The sequence below is a fragment of the Malurus melanocephalus genome, unplaced genomic scaffold (genome assembly GCF_030028575.1).
Source record: "Malurus melanocephalus ecotype Western Australia unplaced genomic scaffold, MMel_1.1 scaffold_191, whole genome shotgun sequence".
NCBI lineage: Eukaryota > Metazoa > Chordata > Aves > Passeriformes > Maluridae > Malurus > Malurus melanocephalus.
In genome coordinates this window covers 604,657-625,098 of record NW_026623423.1, presented here as the reverse complement: position 1 = coordinate 625,098, position 20,442 = coordinate 604,657, and the positions used below count along the sequence as shown (strand labels likewise).

General features: G+C 39.5%; 1 protein-coding gene across 1 annotated transcript in view; it reads left to right on the top strand.

The window, feature by feature from the left end:
* IDUA (alpha-L-iduronidase) overlaps positions 1 to 20,442 on the top strand; it is a 45,008-nt gene that overhangs the window by 19,573 nt on the left and 4,993 nt on the right. Inside the window, exons 3-12 of the mRNA XM_057373250.1 lie at positions 11,787 to 11,869; positions 12,471 to 12,578; positions 13,205 to 13,300; positions 13,877 to 14,079; positions 14,503 to 14,682; positions 16,292 to 16,508; positions 17,093 to 17,308; positions 17,903 to 18,024; positions 19,256 to 19,381; positions 19,964 to 20,040. Coding sequence (XP_057229233.1) covers positions 11,787 to 11,869; positions 12,471 to 12,578; positions 13,205 to 13,300; positions 13,877 to 14,079; positions 14,503 to 14,682; positions 16,292 to 16,508; positions 17,093 to 17,308; positions 17,903 to 18,024; positions 19,256 to 19,381; positions 19,964 to 20,040 — 1,428 coding nt within the window. The remainder of the gene's footprint in view (positions 1 to 11,786; positions 11,870 to 12,470; positions 12,579 to 13,204; positions 13,301 to 13,876; positions 14,080 to 14,502; positions 14,683 to 16,291; positions 16,509 to 17,092; positions 17,309 to 17,902; positions 18,025 to 19,255; positions 19,382 to 19,963; positions 20,041 to 20,442) is intronic.

Genomic DNA, 20,442 nt, shown 5'->3' with positions numbered 1-20,442 from the left:
CACAAGATCTGTTGCTTCTGTGTAAACGGAAGACTATAAAATGTAGCAGATCAGCAGGATAAAGATAGACTTTTCTGTTGGAAATATACTTCATTCTTGTGCCATATAAATGACCAAGTTCTCTCTCAGTTGTCTTAGATCTTTGTAGAGGTGCAGACCTATCCAAATGTCAAATAAACGTCCATCTCCACTCAAAGGTGATAGGTAATGTGTAATGGTTACTAAGCAGTGCAGATTGACAGGTTGGGCACAAGGCCAAGACTCACAGGAAGTGTATTCAGTTGGCCTACATGCTAAGGGATGAAGAGATGTGTCTACTTGTCAGCCAAGGTAAAACATGAGCAGGCATGCAATAAGAATCTGAGATGGGAGTTGCAAGGCCATCAAAAAGCTGTGTTGCTGGCTTGCAGTGGGGTGCAGTGCACAAGCATGGCTATAGAGGGCCAGATTCCAACRCACTTTTATCCTGGTGCAAAAAGTTGTTTTCTGCACTTTAGGAAGGAAACAAAAATTATGGAAATGAAAAGTCAGAACTTACATGATGGAAGAATAGAAAGGGAAGCATCTAACATCTCCCCTCTGTGATGTTAAACTGGTCATGGATTTTTAAAACTTCTGACTGTTACCAGAAGCTTAGACTTCATGACAGTAGTTGTGACATTCTAATCCCAAAATCTAAAGAAGGTAATTTCAGTGTTAACTAAAATCCTGYTTCTTGCCGCTTATAGAAAGCCTTGTCTACCACTTCTGTCCCTTTGCCTTTGCTAAAGAAGCTCTTAGAAAAAAGGGGAGGCAGGAGTACACCTTATCTACATAACAAATTTTGCACACTGGTCCCAAGGATAGTGTGTTTCATTGGCTTTGTGTGCTACAGAAYAGAAAACATCTTCACAGCTTCTGTTAATTTAATTTCAGACTTGCGTATTTCTTCATAAAAAATAAAATCACTTAAACTCAAGTCTCTCAAATTCATCCTTTCATTCATTTTACTATCTAATACTTAGAACCAAGAGTTTTCYTTCTAATGACCTCTTAAAATGCATGTGCTGTCTGCTTCAGTACCAAAGTAAGCTTGCCCATTCTGTTCTCTTTTACAATGTGTTCAGTATTTGGGAACTCTGTGACTTCTGTTATTTGCAGTCCTGGAAATTGCAGAATAATTGGGTTTGCCCAATATTATTATAACATTTTTTTGACAGACCACTCTGCGTTTCATTCCAAAGTATTTTTCCCAATATCAGGCTTCTAAGAAAAAGGAAGATATTATTGTATCATTATCACTTGACCCGTTGCATATAGAGTTGGTAACTTCGTTTTGCCTCAAGCTAACCTAAAAATAACACTTTCTGAAAATCTAAAAGAAACTTCAGAATGTAATTTTGAACATTCTTTAGGTGCAGCCTTGAACAAGTGAGGCTAAATATCTCTGAACAGTACAGTTCCACATGGGAAAAAAGKGATAAAATGAAGCAATCTCTCATTCTGTCTCTAGGAATTTTGAAAATAGCATAGTTTTGACAAAACTGTGCTTTATGATAAACAAGCTTTACTTAACATACAGAAATACTGACAGAGAAGATTAATCAGTGGATTATGGAGATCAGAGTTCACACTCCATTGCTTAAAATCATTCATGAAGGCTTCACTCCAGCAGTAGTTCTGAGTGGGGTGGTCCTGGCATCCTGGTTGAATTCCACTGGCATTTACAAAAAGGACTCAGTTCTAGAAGTGCTGTCTTTCCCTGTCAACTRTTGAGTTGTGAAACAGTGATAACTGGCCAAAATAACCAAAAGAGATACTACAGTGAAACACCTAAGAATAGGAACTACAGTAGAAAGGAATGACGATCATTGATCAGTAATTGTGAGTTTGTGGGTGATTTTCTTTTGTGTGACTTACTGCTTACCTCTATGAACAGATGCACAGTCTTAACTGGGTAAAAACTCCAAAAGGTTAAAAGCAGAATTGAACAGAAATATTCATGAAATAAATACTGTAAAGACATAAGATACAAAGACTTTGTTGACATATTTACTTGAAGTGTTCAAATTATTTCGGAAAAAATAATGGCTTTTTTGCATACAATTCATATCTGGTAACCTACCTATATGCTTAAAAAATAATGCTATGTTAGTCACACAGGGAAGGTTAATCTTAGAATCACAGAATCATAGTTAAAAGTGTTTGTTTACTGGGCCACAGTTAATCACATCAAATCTTAAAAAGTGCATAGTCCAAATGTAATAGTTTTCTTCTTCCTTTTGTGTAAGTGTTTGAAGTTCATCGATTCAGTGAATTAAAAAAACTCATAAGCCTCATGTCTCAATTATTTAAAAAGCCCTCAAGCTTCATTGCTCTGTAATTTACCTTTATGTCATAGCACATAGATGATGTGCCTGAAAAGCACACATTTGGTTGCAATTTAATGGGAAAGATGGACACACTGGAAGCAATCACGCCCTTCAAATCCCCTATGCATTGCACCCCACATTCCTTTTCTRTCAGTGGCAAGTGTCCAGTGCAGATGTATTGATGTGGAGATTCATGCTATTGATTTTATTTAGTGAGAAAATCTGTAGTTTCTGTTGCAGGAGAAACAGATCTTCAAGGTTCAGTGCAGATTTGTATATTTGAAACTCAGGAAAGCGGTCATTCAGCATGCAAACCCCTTTCTGTTTCCCACTACAAACAGAGGACCAATGGATTAGTACTTACCAAAGGCAMAAAGTAACTGCAGTAGTTCCACAACAGTTTTTTTATCAGCACCCAGTAGCACAGTACTTCAGGAGCACAGCTTTCTGTAAGARTAGGTTAGACATTGTGTCATGATATGGTGCGAGTCTTTCCAACTGGGCGTGACTTCAATGATATTTACAGTGAGATAATATAAATAAACAGCAGTACTGGAAAAATCTTTGTMTTGTAGAGTGTAATCACAGGTAAAAGATAAACTTTAAATCATTACATTACAGAAGCTGGTTATCTCTGACTTCTTACTCATCTGTGCTATTCTGATTTAATAGAACTGGTTGCACTATGTGGAGTTCAAATAGAATTGCAATCCTGACTTAGCTTTTTAATAATTTCAGGGTTTTTTTTATACTTACTTCAATTAGGTGGAAAAATACTCTATGTATTAAATGAGMTCAGGGCAGAAAGTGTGTGGAGCTGGCCTTACACTTAGTGTTTAGTTGTCCGTGGTCCCTAATTGAGATTTATCCTTTGAAAGAGGATTTTTAATTAAATAAACCATGAAGGGGGTCTAGCTGATAAATCTTACATCTAGAAAAAATTAATACACATCAGCTGGCATTGAGTGTAAAATGTCTGCGCTTTTTTGCCATGTAAACAAATCTACCTGTTGTGTCATCCCCATACAATTAGAACTGTAGAACCAAAGCCTGCTTATTGATGGAGATGAACGTGATTACTGGTTTTGTATGTCTTAGAGCAAATTTAATGTAGCAAGGATAGTCTCTTAAAGAATTCTGAAGCTTGTTCACCCATTCCTTGAATTTTTTTTTGATCTTAACTGGATTTTGAAAACGCATTTCTGGGTGCAAAGAAAATAGATGATTTCTTACTACATTGTGAGGAAAATTTTCGTGTTCCATAAGCATAAAATATTATATGTCTTTAGACTGAAAAGGCAGATGTTTTTAATATTAGTGGAACTTTTTTAGCATGGGGGAAGAATGAAGGAAAAAGGGTAATACATKAATGTTAAGACCATGAAGTGGAAGAGCTATCACTACTATGTTTGATAATCTTCCACTAGGCTGAATTGTTAATCCAAACGCAGTTTCAAAATAGAATTGTCCGATCTCCATTKGTAGAGATTTGTAGGTTTGCATCTCCTTGAAAACTGTCTATAAATGCAACTGGCTAGTTTTACCTTCTTAACTGTAAGAGGTTTTACTATGTTTTATGTTCAAGTGTAAAGACCAAACACTGGCATGCCATTTAAAAACTTTTTCTAGRTTGGTTTATAGTACTCATTTGTCAGCTCTGAACTACTCAGAAACCATTCATCACAAAAATTCTTCAGGTTTAAGAACAAGACATAGATGACATATTCTTTGTACCTTTTCACCATTATAAGTTATTACACATTAATAAATTAATAAATAAACTCAGTATCATTTTGCAAATAAGTGACATATTCAAGTCAGACATCAAATTGCTCATGGGGAATTAAGGATTGATACAGAAAGACATACCTGAAACTACTTATGATATGCAAATAGATACAGCATCTGCTGGACATCATCAGACACCATGTGCTAGCTGTAGTTTAGATATAAGAGAAGTACATCAGCTGAGAAATCTTGTTGCAAATCTTTACACCTTCAGTATTTAGTTCCATATTTGTCTTTTTTTAGACTGCTAGTTAGTTTGTCCATTATATGCTCCTCAGTGCACATCTTGACAAGTGGAAACAAGTCGTGAAAACTGAGATAGAGAAAGTAAGGTAAAAGTAGCACATTGTGCCTTAGTGCAGAATTTCAGGTGCAATTACCGCATGTTCATGAGCAACCAAAGTGCTTGCAAGAGCACACTAAGTAGAGCATTGCCGAATTTGGTTTTTGTTGCATATTTGGCAGCATGGAGGGCAATCATTCCCYCTCAATGTTATGTTTTACACAACAGTAAATAAGCTATGCCCTTTGATGTAGTTGCAGTCACATACTTTTGGACTGTGTTTCCTGCAGCTAGCAGACAACCGAATAGATGGAGCATAAACAGAAAATAAAGATGTGAACATGATGATGATAACAGTACTGTGAAATAAAAACAGTAAGTCAAATAGGTACCATGGAGGCTCATTACAGAAGGTTCAGTATTGTGTGTGCTTGAATTAGAATGCTGGGTGCATACACAGAACATTTTTGCCGCTGCTTGGAAAGAAACGTTCAGCGACAGCTTTCCCAGGCAGTGCCAAAATGAGTTATACACTTGAAGCTTTAGCTTTAGCATTTGRTCACGATTTCTCTTCCTTGTGCATCTTTAATCTTCATTACAGATTTAATCTCCCTATCCCTACATTTCCAAACTTTTGCTTATAGGTGACATTATTTGGAGTTCCATCATCAAGGGCATCAAACCACAATGAACGTTTTACTTGTAGCCGAGTGTTATGCTGAAGGAAATCAGTTTCATACATCAAACTCAATCAGAAAGGTGTCGTCTAGCAGTCCAACTTTCAGTCACTTGCAAAGCCTTTAAATTTGTAGTGAAGAATCAGCCAAAAAGCATTTTCTGCTACTTCGCGTTATCATTATTTAATTAGTTCACTTTGCAAATGAATGTGAAGATARCAGCCCTCAACAGGGGATTGCAAGCTCTCACAACACTGACTCATCTGTGCCTAGGTGGTCTGCTTGGCTATGTTCACACGTCTAGAGAGGTCAGATACTAAAATAGCATAAGTCCTTGCCTAAATTGCGTCTACGGCCTGTTTCTCCTTTTACGTCTGAATTTGTTTTAAAGGGGGAGAGGGGTGTGGGGGCAGAAGAGACGCAACAGTCTAACGATATTTTCTGAGGCTAACTCACCTCGACTCAGGAAGCTGTTGGTGCTTTGTCTGCCTCTCTCTCTCTTCCCCCCACACACAGCACGCTCATTGCTGAAAGAAGGACTGAGACTATGCTCACAAAAGCAGGCTGAGTAAGAAATGGAAAATCATAGGCCGTAATTAGCATCGGCTTGAAAACATCCATTGTTTGCTTGCACTTCTGTGCCTGTGAATTTCAGCCAGATCACAGCAAGGATTTTGTGAGTTGCTTTGCAAGGTGAAGCTCAAATAATGCTGATTTCAAAGAGCAAAGAAGCTTATTAATGCTGTATAAATCGAAGTCAATTCTATTTTTATGTTTTTAAAAAAATAAAAATATCCAGCGGAATGCACAACCTCTTGGCTGGCTTGTAAAAGAGGCAGTGATTTCCAGTAAATAACAGCTGAGGTGTTCTCCATTTTTGAAGCAGTTTATTCCTAAATCACGGAGATTCATGCCCTTCCTTCTTTTTGCGCATGTACCACGCTGGTTGGTTGTGTGGATGGATTAACTGTGACAAGCTGTGACATCAGCAAAGGCTGGATGCTGCCTAGCTCTGTGGTTTTGTAATGCATCCTCCCATTACTGCTGGGCTGACTTATTCCCGCTACAGGCTGAGTGAATTMTATGTAGTGTGGGCCAGCAAGGACTGGAGTCTTCAGTGTGTGCTTCTGTGCAGAAGCTGTGCCACAACTGTAAAGAAAGCAGATTTTCAAACCCTGCTTACACAAATGATAGAGCTGAGATGCAAATGCAGAAAAATATTAATGGTGATAATTAGACATGGAAGTGATAAAATGTACGAGTTCTTTTGTGTGGGTGAGGAAGTCTTTGGTCTCTGGAAAAGCCTCTGAATTAGGTTTTTGGTCTGCAAAACGTGTGTGAAAAGCACAGGCTGTGTTTTGTCTGGGGACCGTCAGGGAGGAAGAATCAGTGTTTGTCAGCCTGAAAAGTATCAAGTGATCATGATTRTTGTGGAATATAGAGGTTTCATGGACAGGATCCAATTAGCTTCACCTGTAATGATCATAGGAAATGAGAGTGAGTGGAGCAAGASCATCGTAGAGGCAGCTGTAGCGTAAATGAGTGCTGTGTTGTTAACTTTTACTCAGTTAGGGAGGGGGAAGTGTTGTTTATTAGTAACCCAGGAGCCTACTGATGTCTAAGTTATTTATTAATGATCTTGTACTTAAACCTGAAATGCCAGACCAGTAGGGCTTTAGGTTGTCACTGAAGAAACCTAGAGAGAACTGCTGAGAATTTAGCCTCTGGGAAGGTGAATGTTAATGAGGGCTCTTCTGCCCTTCATATACTTGGAGGTATCATTTCAATAGTGCTCACAGTCCCTGTGAAGGTCTGCTTTTAAGGTCCAGAGGTACCTTCCAAAGTACTCAGCAGAACAAGAAACTTATGTAGACAATTGGTGGGTTTGGAGCAAGCAAAGTCTCTGTAACAATGTGAACTTTAAACTGGCATMATTTCATTCCTCATAGATGCAAAACTGATTAGAAAAACCAAGGAGGTAACACCTTTTTGTTTTCTAAGAGGCACTTGGAGAGCAAGGGCCTTTTTTCCCTTCTGGAAAAAATAAGCTTGTTGACATTTTCTATCCAGAGCTTTTGACCTTCACCTTGTAGATGCTCTGCCTTAAGGTTACATGCTTACCTGTCCATTCAACAATGTATTCTGGCTGAAAAACAAGACAGGTACTTCTGAAGACCATTCCTTCTAGAGGACCTTGAAGCCAAAAGAATTTGAAATGGCTTAGATTATTGTTTGTTCCTCAACAGTTATTGTTACGGGAACATTTGAAAGATTATTGTTGTTTGTTTCCAGGGAACAGCTTGACTTTGGACAGTGAAGTCCTTTCCAGGATAGATGGACACTTGTGCGTGTTCTGGAGTTTTATGGTCCCTCAAATGACATAATGGATTCTAGAAATGTGGTTAGCAATTCTTTGGAACATTGTACCTATGGATGCTCCTGACAGTAGTCACTTACTTCTTTGCTTCTTGACTACATTTGCAACTTGACTACATTTCCAAGGAGAAGTTCCCAGTGAGGATGTAAGCAGGCTTGCTGCTGTGGGAGTGGTGTTAGCCAGCCACTATGGCCAATCTGCCAGAAGAGAGAGTGTTCTCAAACATGGATGAAAGCAAGTCAGATTATGTCATATTTTGATGTGTGTGGTAACAGTGTTCACCAGAAATACAAAAGGGAGACCATACCAGCTGAGTGAGAATGTCAGGATGAGGAAGGTACTATTCCACTATATTGGTATTTCCCAATCATCTTTATCATAGTCTCTCTTCAACGGAATATTTCTGTTGGTGGTTACCTCACAAGGTACATTTGACTTCCTAAATGGTCTGTGACCTACTGAAAGGAGTTARTCACAAGGCTTCTTATCACAGGAAATTTAGTTCAGTACATTACAATAAAGTCTGTTAAAGTTAGCTTGACATGTTACCGAGATTCATTAACTTGATCATCTGGAATGGAAACACTCCCTGTGTGTGATTTTTGTTCACTCTTTTCTGTAGATGGGATATTTGGTCCAATGTCTGTGTGTGCACTTGTTTTCCAGGGCATGCAACCCTATTTCTGGACAAAATCAACCCAGGGCAGAAGAGAAGCTGGGTATGAGAGAGAAGCTATAGCTGTAGGCTAAGGAGTAATATCTGTAGCTGTGTTAACTGGAGCAAATCTGGCTGTGATGCAAGGTGTTGACTTGCTAGCTAAAGCTAACTTACCTCTCCTCTCCCAAGAGATTAAGTTTGTGAATGGGAATAGGCTGAAAGTGGCATAGATAGATAAGAGGTACTACACGAGTGTCTTCGAACTCTTTGGCAAGTTGTCTRGTAGCCACCTATGCACCTGAAAATAATTTCCCTCCATCCTTGAAAAAACYCTACTTCAGTACTAGGAGGTAGCGGAAAACTGTTAAGATGGGCCCAGAGCCTTTGATTCAGCAGCGGGTTGTCCACAAAGCAAGCCATTCTGAGGAAAGGAGTAACAAGATTTTGTGACAGCTAGTGGACACTAGTGGACATCTGTCTGTGCTTATCACTGCTCTTCATGTTCACAGCGTGATTGTTGCTCCCAAGAGGCAGGACATAGAAAGGGATCTGGAATTGAGACCATGACAAAGACTAGAAATACACCTCACCAAGCAGGCAACAGTCTTTGGAATATAGCAGCCACAGGCCGGGTGCTTCTGTGGGCCTTGGTGACAGGATGCTGGTAAATGTGCTTAGGTGTAGTTGTTTTTGATGGCTGAAGAYGAAGAATGTCATCTTAGGAAGTGTCCCAGAAAAACCCCAGTTGTGGAACAGTTGAAAGCCAGACACAGACAGGACAGTACCTGCTGCTTGACATCCAGAGTACCCAACAGTAGACAATGAACAATCCCAGGGATTTATCTTCTCACATGTCTGTAACRGTTTTGATCTGGCCTTTAGTGTCCTAAAATTGTCTTTGAAGCACTCCTGGAAAGAACATGGCAATTGAGCTAATCTTCTCCATGCAGAATGTTTGTAAATAGTACCAGTTTCTGTGCCTCAAGTACAACAGTCAGCATGGCTTCCAGTCATTGTGTGGCAGGCAACCATGCAACCTAATTTATAACAGCACCATATATGCTATAAAGATGCATCAATCTTGCATCAGAAAAGTAGTATGGGTAAGGATAAGATCAAAATCTGAGGAAGTGTCAGCCCTGTCAGTCAAGTAATCATTTTATCGATGGGAGAATACTGTCTGGTCCACTTGGGAGGAAAAAGAGATTCTTATAAAATGACAGATCAGCCAAAGGACATAAGAAATGCCACCACACCAACACACATAACGCAAGCTCTTATGTACCATCWCTCAGTCATGGCTGGCAGTGGCATTCTGTTTCAAATGCATTACTTGATGCAGTAAGAAAAATGTATATGTCCTGGGATCTTCCGTGTACAGGCATCAAACAGAAAGTTTTGTTTATGCATGTATTTTCACATAATACTGTGTAGACCTTAGATAGGAGTCAGGAAGACCCTAGTTCCTTTGTTTTTATCTAAAGGGCATTACTAACTTTCGACAAGAAGCTGTGGTTAATAATTCTTAGGCACACTGACTGTAAGTGTGCATGTAAGCAAATATTTCAATAGAACACAGGGTACAACTGGAAGTAGTTAATGGATCTGAGGGAGTAGAGCTAACTTTTGCAAAAAGAAATATTTGAACTTTGGAATAGGATTTTTTAAACCTCTGTCTAAGCAAAAAAMCCCTGGTTCCAAATGGCCATTCTTTAGTTCAACAGTGACTTTTAAAATGTTTTCAAGAATACTAAAGCAAATAAATTTCTTTCTGMTATTGGTTTCTTTTACAGTTGCACCATTTGACTTGGGCAGGAGCTCTAAGCCCGTTAGTGACTGCATACATGACAATTTCTGTCATGGTAGTAGGACATACTTAAAAAGAAAAAAGGCTGCTTCAGGTGTTTGGTAAAAGAGTGTGACCAGTCTGGGGCTAAGACTGTGTGCTTCATTACATAAACATGTGGAACTGGCACAGTGGATATRGCTTATGTTACATTTATTTTGCTTGCCCTTTCCACCTTTTCTAGACCATGGCCAGAGATTTGTCTTCTTCCGATTTCACAGTTCCCTTATTTATTCACCAGGCAATGCTGTCAGCCATTCTTAATTCTCTGAGAATTTGGAACTGCTATTACAATTTCTTCACTGAAACCTTTCCTTGACAAGAAAGCACAGAGGAAGAGCTTCTGTCAAAGAGGCTCGGAAATGCATGGGGAGGCATAGAAAGAAACAAGTTGTGACTCTCAGCACTGAGCCTACCATTGATTTAAGAGCTCTGTTGATGGCTCCGTTCTCATGTCTAATCCTGTGTGCTTGTCATGTTGGTAGCATTGATCAGTTGCAAGRACTGTGATTGTCTCTCCCCCTTCCATCATATCGGGGGCATTGCATCTGTAGTTCACTTGTACAGTTTTCCATCCAAGCAAAGTGCCTCACAAAGAGCAGGCAAGACTGCAGAAAACTGGTCAGGCTGCACTGTGGCAGAAAAGTTAGGTGTAGTGCCCTTGCATGGCTGGAGAGATCAGCTTTGAGAGGTGTTGTCAAGGCTCTGCTCAGTGCTGCTGTATGACCAGGGCTGGACTTACGTCAAGGGTGCTTACAAAGCCTTTTGGTATGGAGCACAGGATTTGGCCACCACGCCAAAGCTGTCACTTGGGCCAAACAGCTCTAAGTCACAATAACAGAACATTCTCAACAGAAGTTCATCGTTAATTCCYATTTGGCATTTCATACTGGCAAARATTCTCCAGACCTTTCAAATTTCAGTTAAATCTGGCCATAAGTTCAGAAGTTATGGGAAACTGACCTACACTTTATATTTGTTTCTACTGGATGCCAGGCAAAAAAAGCCTTTCAGGAATTAAAAGCAAATCTTCAAGTGTATCACGTATAAATTGCAAATGCCATTTTCCATCCCCTAGGTAAAAAAACTCCAGTGTTCTCATGCATGTGTATGTCCAAATTTTAATACCTGTGTTCCTGCAAGATTCCTTGACAGAGAGAGATGCATCATAGGGCTGCTAAGTCTGTGAATGCTTTTAGACAAAGCTGGATGAAAGATTTGCAGCCTGAGGTCTTGGGAGTACAGGAAAATACTAAGCAAATGCTTACAGTAAAGTAAAAATTACACATGTGTTCATAAATTCAGCATTCTTTGGAAGATACAAAGTTATTTTTCAGCTGAACCTAACCCATAAAAAGTGCTACTAAGAAATCTGTATTATGTATTGCAAATTAGGAGAACATGAAGGACTGCATATGGGGCAGTATGGAAAGAGCTGGCCTAGCACTAGGTAATCCAATGGAAACTGAGTAACAGCTTAACYAAAAAAGAAAATCTATGTAAATTTCATTTCAGCAAAGAATTTTGGGTCTTAGTAATTCATTAAAAAATGAGAATTCAGGAAGCAAATCCATTATTTTGCTTTTATTGTTGCAAGCATAGGAGAAGGGCATGGATTGGTCAAGAGACATGACTTGCTTATGGTGAATACCTGTTACCTTAGAGGAAGGAAGTTTGTGTACAATTCCAAGAATCCAAGTCAAATATAAATTTTGAGAAGGAAGCCATCTGACTTATTGCCTACTATCAAGTTGTATCTTTGCTATAATATTTGTATTTGTAATTTTTATTACTTTCGTTCTTCAGAGTGATGAATGGCAAACTTTATTACAATTTTACTGCCTTGGATAACCTTATGGATCACCTGTGGGAAAATAAACTGATTCCAGGTAAGGGCGGCTCCCTGCCTTCACAGCTTGGTATATCTGTTTGCCCAGGTGGTACAATAATTCAAAAATTCTTTGACAGCTTTTCCAAAGCTGGTTTTGATAAAAATCCATTATCTTTTTAYTTGCCTTTACCTCATGTCCATGCAAATGTACAGTGTGAGCAAAATGGTATTGTGGCAATTAAGACAGCACAAATGGTTTTACATTATCTGTGAAGTCAGTTTCAGATGGATGAATCTGTTAATTGAGATCTCTTGAAGTGGAGAAGGCTTTGCACCCACTGACATTTATCTAARAGGGCCATACTCGAGCTATAACTTCCCATGAATTTATGCAAATCCACTGTTTCAAGTTTCCTCTAAGCCCAGCATTTATGTTAGCWAATATTAGTTTTGATTACCATAGTTACTGACAAGTAACAAGTAAACAGCATCAAATACGAAATATTTCTGGTGGAAACACGTRAAAACAGGAAGGAGAGCCCATTTTATAATGCTTCTTCATTAACAAGTTTGTTTAAGATGATGTGATAACCCCTTCATTAGTCAAAATGAGAAAGCATTCACAAAGAAAGGAGACCAATTACTTATTCTTTTTTTAGGATTTGAATTTATGGGGAATCCGTCAGGATATTTTTCAGATTTTGAAGATAAAGAACAGGTAGTAAAATGGAGAAACTTAATTACCATTCTGGCCAGGAGATACATAGGTAAGTAAAAAATATAAAAGCCTTGTTATTTATTCTGTTATAATCCTTTCTTATCTACCTCCCAAAGTTCTGTGTATTGTGTTCAATTTCAAGACCCTGCATTTCAACACAAAATCTGCCAGAAAATATTCCAGAACAGACCATGGATACCATGGGATCATAGTAGTACTTTTTACTGATCCATTCAGAATGAGTGTTCTGGGTAGCATATTTGGCCTGCCTCCAAGGACAGACTTTTAACCTTGCTTCATTGTTGTGGTTGTAAACCACCAGCTTTCACTGGAGCATGATAACCTTAATACTTGTGTATGCCAGCTTCAAATATTTCTAACGAGGCAGAAGGCTCAACCTGAATTAAGGGTAGGTGAGTGCCCTAATCACAAAGCTGTAATTCACCTTCAGTCTTTTTCAAATATTGCTGCACTTCATAGAAAAGGAGAGATCATTTCGAAACTCCCAAATCACATTTCCCTCACTATTAAAAATAGTGAGGGAAATTATGTAGTGGTAGTTCTGTGTGCTGAGCCTTACCTGCAGCCCTAACTAATAGAATTATCTGAATAAGTCACTTGTTGGTAGTACTGTCTGGATATGCAGCTCACTGATAAATGAGGCCTCTCCTACAGATAGGTATGGACTGGAGCATGTTGCTAAATGGAATTTTGAAACATGGAATGAACCAGACCACCACAACTTTGACAATGTGTCCATGACAGTAGAAGGTGAGCATGTTTTGGAGCACTTACTAATATGATCAGGTTAAACAGGTGTGTGGGGTAAGTGGAGGAGTGGCAGTGGGACATTATACTGACAAAGAAGTAAGGTTGAGAGGAGTGATATGGAATGTGACAGGTACACCAAATCTTTTTGGTAAGGTCATGTTGCTAGCTGCAGTTTATTCCCTGCTAGAGCATCAGGGGTAATGGAGCAGTAAAAAACCAAAAAGGAGTTGCACTAAGAAGATGAAGTTCATTAATTGGATGTAAGGCACCATTAGTACTGTTAGCACTGATTAGTAGCAGTAAGGCGGTCAAGTGTGGAATAAGAGGAAAACTCTTCATTGACATTTGCATGCTTTGGGAACCTGTCCATACAAGACCTTTGGAAGAACCTTTTGAAAGCAGGCAGCTGAGGTTTTGATGTCTTCTTGTGTTTTCAGTTCATAGGAAAGGGTAATCTCACTTTGTGAGGTCCTGTCAATAAATCAAATAATGGGGTTGTAACATCTCCTTATAGTTTTAGATCCAGTTTCTGTTTTGAGTTATTATCTTTGATAAATACATCTGCTTGAACTTCAGGGTTTCTCAACTATTATGATGCTTGCTCAGAAGGATTAAGAACAGCCAGTCCTTTTTTAAAATTTGGAGGGCCTGGGGATTCCTTCCATCCTTTACCCAAGTCACCCATATGCTGGAGTCTTCTGTGTCATTGCTACAATGGGACCAACTTCTTCACAGGGGAGACTGGTGTCAGGCTGGATTACATCTCTCTCCATAAGAAGGTTAGTCCAATATTTCAGTTTAAAACCATTTTTTCAATCAGTCCAAGTTACATTTTGTTCTGATTTATGAAGTTGATGGTGATGATCATGAGTGTCCAGCCCATAGCAGGAGGCATGACTACCTATTTTTGCTAAACTTTGACTACATTCAGTTACAAGCCTTAAAGCAAATTTGCCTTTGCCTAATTCCCCAGGGGAAACAACTCCTCTACTTCTTTTCTATTTTATATTCTAGAATGAGCTTATACTAACAGCACACRCTGTAGTAGATGAGGTAAAAATACTAATAGTGTTTTTCCACAGCAACTTGGTGACCCAGGAATATGTTTTCAGGACATGTTTTAAGTTTATGACTCTAGGTACGTCTGTCTGTTTAYCACTGTTTTCTCACTACTACTAATCAGATATGAAATATTGTTCCAGGGAGGTGGGAATTCTCTCTCCATCTTGCAACAAGAAGAAGAAGCAGTTCAACAAATTCAGAAGCTGTTTCCAAGTTTTTCTTCTATTGCCATATACAATGATGAAGCAGATCCAATGGTTGGATGGTCTATTCCACAACTCTGGCGAGCTGATGTGACCTATGCAGCTATGGTTGTAAAGGTAACAGTTCACTGGTAGTCTTGGCACAGTAGTGTCTCCTGATCATTAATGCAGTTGAAAAAGTAGACTTAACAGTTAATTTTTAAGCGGCTATTCAGACTATTAGATCCTAAAAAAGGAGAGCTCCCTGCTGATACAGTGGGGGTTTCCCTGAATAGTCTGGTTTTAGTAGCTTGATCTAATTTGTATTAGTTTTCTTCATCTTTCCTTAAAAAAAAATCCAACCCAAAACCAAACTGAAAACTTGTTCAGAGGAGTGCTAGAGAGCTGAGTTGGAGAACGTATACAGTCCCCCAGTTAGATCCATCTGATAAGATTACTACCACACATGCCGTCTCCATGTAATAGTACTGCTCTGATGTCAGTACTGCTAGCTGTCACCTCACATATGTGAGACATTATTTCCCAGCTCCTTCATAAGTTTATCTCATCAAGAGACATCAGATATAACTAAGAAATCCCTTGAGCTCTCAGCGTAGGTGTCCATTCTTTGGTTTTGGGTATTGGCTATACACATGGTCATGTTAATTACTGGTAGTAATCACTGATGTTCACCAGAAAAGCAGAAGAGAATTGTCAACATTCCTGCCTTTGCAGGAATTGAACCCTGGCCCCAGAGCAAGCTCAGCTCTTCCTCTACATAGCAATAATTTCCACTGCAGGCCTGGAGCTTTGTTATACAGCACTACCTTATACAGCACATATAGTCCCATTACTCCTGTGCAAAGGAATAATTCCTGAATACAGGAGCGTGTATGGCACCCAGAAAACAAAAGACATCTTATCAGCTGCTCCTGGTAGATAAAGGCTCCTAGCTCCCTGAGACTAAATATACAAGCAGGATTCTCTAAGGCAAGAAGTCATTGACTACATCACAGAGAGTTTGCAAGACAAAATAATGGTGATTGTAATGATGTGGTGATATGAAGGGAGAAAGAAAGACACATCCAATGAAAAATTAATGCTTGGATAAATGGAAGCTGAAATCCTGTGTTCCTTCAAGGACACATTGTGAGACTGTTCAGTGATACAGAGAGCTTGGGATCTCTGGTGTTTTGCAGAGAAGGTATGCAGCACAGCAACCAGTGAAATATGAGGAGAATTTGTTCCAAGTTAGCACCAAGTGGGAGAAATTACTAATTGAGAAACAGAATCCAGAACCAGCTCACAGACACTGGTGTAGTGGGTACAAAGTAACTCCAGATTTGGAGAACCATTTAGATTTAATTCACATTAATTAGATGGTAAATCCTGATTACTAATTCAGTATTCAAGACAAAGGATCATCATTTGTAGTGCAGTAGAAAAGGAATTCCATTCATTATTTATGGAGAGTACTAGTAATAATTATTTCAGAGACTTATTACTGGCAAAACTAATGTAGATACATCAGATTTCACAGTGATTAGTATATCACCTAAAGTATAGTTTTTCCAACAGTTGCGAACTGTTTTCCAACCATTGATGAGCAGCTTTTTCTTCAGTCTTTTGTAAAAGGCAGGGTAACAGTTCTTTCCTGAAAGCCGTAAAGGTTTTTAAAAAATACAGGCACTGCATATTTGTTGGATTTTCTCCAGGGTGAAGATCCTGTTTCTCTGTGACTTTGCAGGTAATCATCCAGCATCAAAATCTGCTCATTTCCAAAGCCAACAACACCATCAACTACTCATTGCTGAGTAATGACAATGCCTTCTTGAGCTACTACCCCCATTATTTCACACAGCGGACTCTGACAGCACGTTTTCAAATGAACAATACAAAGCCACCTCATGTCCAGATGGTGCGGAAACCAGTGCTGACTGCCATGGGCTTGCTGGCACTGCAAGGTATAGTAGCCACTGATWAAGGAGCTCATCAATAACTCCTCCTACCTAGAAGCTCCTTGCCTAAGAAAGATTGTTCCAGATATCTCACCATTCATAAAAGCAGGGGTTCTCCTATTCACTGTTCACTAGCTATGTTAAGAAAAGGAAACTTCATTTCCTTAGAGAGATGGTTAGTCAGAAAATATTCCTGATTGTTTGTTATCCATTTGATTTAACTTACTGCTTTGTTTATACCTTCTGTGTGCCAACCACTTGTTTTTAGGTGACTGGTACTTCCTTCTTGTGATGCAAGAGGTAATCCCATCAGACAGCAACTGTCTTTATGAAATCCCTGCAGCTGGAAGACCCGTGCAGGATATTACAGGAAGAACCTCATTCAGTGTCATTTGTTTTAATGTTGCTAGCTGAACTGCTAAGCATAAGAGTTGCTGTAGCATGCTCTGTCATTGTAAGATAAATCTGACTGAGTGCTATAACTGGTAAAATAAGGCAGAACAGAGCTTGACCTATGCTCAACCTCTTTGACCCTCCAGCTTCGGATACAGGACTAACAGCAATGCTTACGGTTGTCATGTTTTTTAAAGGAGAAAAGCAGATTTTTGCAGAAGTGAGGATCAATGGAGATGAGAGTGCTCAAAACAGCACAGTTGGTGTGCTGGCATCTGTACATACCCCAAGTGAGACACAGCCCTCAGACAGCTGGCAAGCTACTATACTGATGTATTCAAGTGAGGATAACAGAACTTCATCCAACGTCAGCACAGTCCTAGTGAATGCCACCCACTTCCCCAGACTTGGAGGTAAACAAATATTATGCAGGCAGCTCACGTTAAGTGATCTGTAAGATAGAATATCAGTTGGGAAATTTCTCCTGAGTTGCCTTTCACTGCCAGAGTGAATTTCCTATGCTAACTTTCTCTCACTTTTTGTGCACKCATAGATTTTCTGAGGTATAATGGTGTTCTTCTTTGAAAGGTTCATTCCTAATGCCCACACTTTGACCCTGCCTTTAATGGCAGCTGCCAAGTGCTACCTTTTTAGAAAAGTGTTGATCTCAGTGTCTTTGGCTGGGTATTTACATGCAGAAATTCTCTTAATGAGGTGACTTCAAGACAGCCAACACAAGCACACAATTGCACAGCTGATGAAGTTACCCAAAAAATGCATGCAGCACCTGTGCAAAAAGAGGATTTCAAGTTCTGGTTGTGGAAGTAATAGTCTGAAATGTGAACTTGGCAAATGTAAATTGTAGAGCCTCATGGAGTGCTCACCATGGGACTTTCCAGTGGAAGTTAGGCGCCAAAGTGCTGAAATCACTTTTGAGAATGTAGACTTACACACTTTATTCTTTGCTCAAGTAAAGGGTTTACTTTCTTTCATTTGTTTTCCTATAGAGATGGTATATGTGACATACTATATGGATAACAACCAAACCAATCCCTATCTGAAGTGGAAAAACCTTGGAAGCCCTGACTTCCCTTCTCCAGAACAGTTCCAGCAAATAAGGGATGCTGAGGTATGATTCTGTGTTTGCTTAAAGTGTTGTATGGGTAATGTGTGTGTGAAAAAGACAAGAAATCAGGCCTATAGTCAAAATTTCCTTAGTTCACAGTCATGCACTTTTCATATGCACACAAAAATGTTCTTGCAGTCATGCGGAAAAGTGTAGCTGATATACAGCTTATGCCTTTGCATTTGTGTTACACAACCTCTTTGCTTTGGGCCAACCCATAAAATAAGAATGCATTTGCTCCTGGGGAAGTTCTGCCTTCTCTTTCTGTATCTTCAATGAGCCTGGGGACTCTTTATGTTCGGTCTCCCCAAATAAATCACGTGGCAGTGTGTATATTAAAGAAGGGCCAAATTGCTGCATTAGGGAGTTGAAATGAACCTGCCTAATAATAGAAAACACCCTGAGGTAAAAACTACTCAATGCAAGTTCAGAAGACTCTGAGAGGCTCACAGGAAGACCTACAGGTAGGTTTTCCTCTTCCTTACTAGTGCTGAATGCACCACAGAGGTAATAACGGAGTAAGTCTTCTCTGAGAACTCCTCCTTACAGATAAAAGCCATGCAGATGTGAGCCATGTATATGAGAAGCTTGTCACTTCACCTCCCTCTCCCACAGTTTTYACCCTATGCATTCAGATTCCCAGGTTAAAAAAGGAGGGCATCTTTGTCCCCTTCAGGGCCCACAGAGAGTACTTGCCTTCTGRCTTTGGTATACAGTACTGTGTTTTCCGAGTCACTGTGACTGACTATTGCTAAGACCTGTTGGATACTGTAGGAGACATCAGCTCTTCCTCAAAAAAGGGCAGCAGCAAGAATTTAGATACTCTTGGGTCTCTGGTACAACCTCATCCTCAGAGACTTGYTGTTAGGCTGTTGTAGCTAGCAATAGCTGTAGCTATCTGCACACTGGGAAGAATAGGGACATGGTTTGTAAATTACCTTTAGCCTGAAAGGCATCTGTGGGAGATTACCAGAAGTGACAGATTGTGCCTAAGGGCATTTGTTATCAGCCCAGTTTGTGAGATGGACAAACCTTCTGTTTTCTGAAGAGCTGGAGAGCAGGTGAGATTGAAAAGTCTCCCAGCTTGAAGAACTCTGTGTATAAGCATTAGCAGCACTAACTCTATGGGAAATTTAAAGTCCTAAAGTAAGTACACAGGCACTTTATACTGATGTAGCAGGCTTTAGGTGCTATAATGAAAGACTTTTCACAGCCCTACTTTTCGGCTCCACAGGACCCACTGACAACAGGCCCATTCTCATTTCCTGAAGGTGGCATCCTGACACTGAAACAAGTCTTTCCCATTCCCTCAGTCTTTCTTCTCCACATCTGTGCAAGACCCAGATCTGCTCCTGATCAAGTATGTGTTGTATTCCACTGTTGGACTTATCAAAATAGAAACTTACTTCCTGCTAAGAAAACCAGGTTGAACATTTAAGTCAACTATTTGTTAAAAGTACTGTGTAAGACTTAGTAAATAAAAGTTCTTCTCCCCTTTGATGAGAAGGCTCTCCAAGATATAATTCAAGATAAATACTGTATAGAAGCTGTCACTGAGATTGTGGGAAATTAATAATACAGTACTGAAAAGTGCAGAATCTTTTTAAAAACCACACAATATGCTACAAAGTATGACAACAGATCTCCAATTAATAATTGACAGCTTAAGATAAAATGGAATCATGACTGTCAGACATCTGTATCTGCTCGTTCAGTCTCACCCATGTTCATAGTGCTACCGAGAGCCTCTGAAGGTCCTCTGCAAGGTTAACAAGTAGGAGACATAGGCTACAGAAAGCTACAGAGCCGAGAATTTTGTTTTCACACCTGATCTCAATGGGAAAAAAATCAAATAATTAATAAGGAAGGATGAGCACAGAAATCTGACCTGGCTGACTGGTTTGGGCATGGATTTCTTACATGGGCTTGTGTCTCTGGACAGGTGACTGGTGTTCGTTTGATCCCTCTCACAAAGGGGCAGGTTATTGTGCTGTGGGACGATGACTGTGTAAAGTCAAAGTAAGTAGCTTTAAAATAAAATGAATACAAATGAGTTACCAGCATATTACTCCCTAAGTTTCTACAAGCCCTACAGAGTGAAACAAATTAATAGRTTAATGAATGATTACTCCTTGATAGATGTACAGTGCATTTGTATGACAAAATGAGCTGTTGGACCTGCATGCACAAACTGTAAAGAGCAACCTGGACTAATTTGCTCCCTAACTAAAGGAATCTGCCTGTTGCTCACCAGCATTCAATGTCATTTCTGAGGGACTTGCCTTCAGCCTAGCAGGCAGGAATATTCATGGTAAAAGCTATATTATCCTCAGATGCCTAAGTGATATCTTGCATATCTCTGTGAGGGATGTGAACTGGAAGAGAAAACCTCCAACTCGTTGCTTCAGCAAACTGGACTTG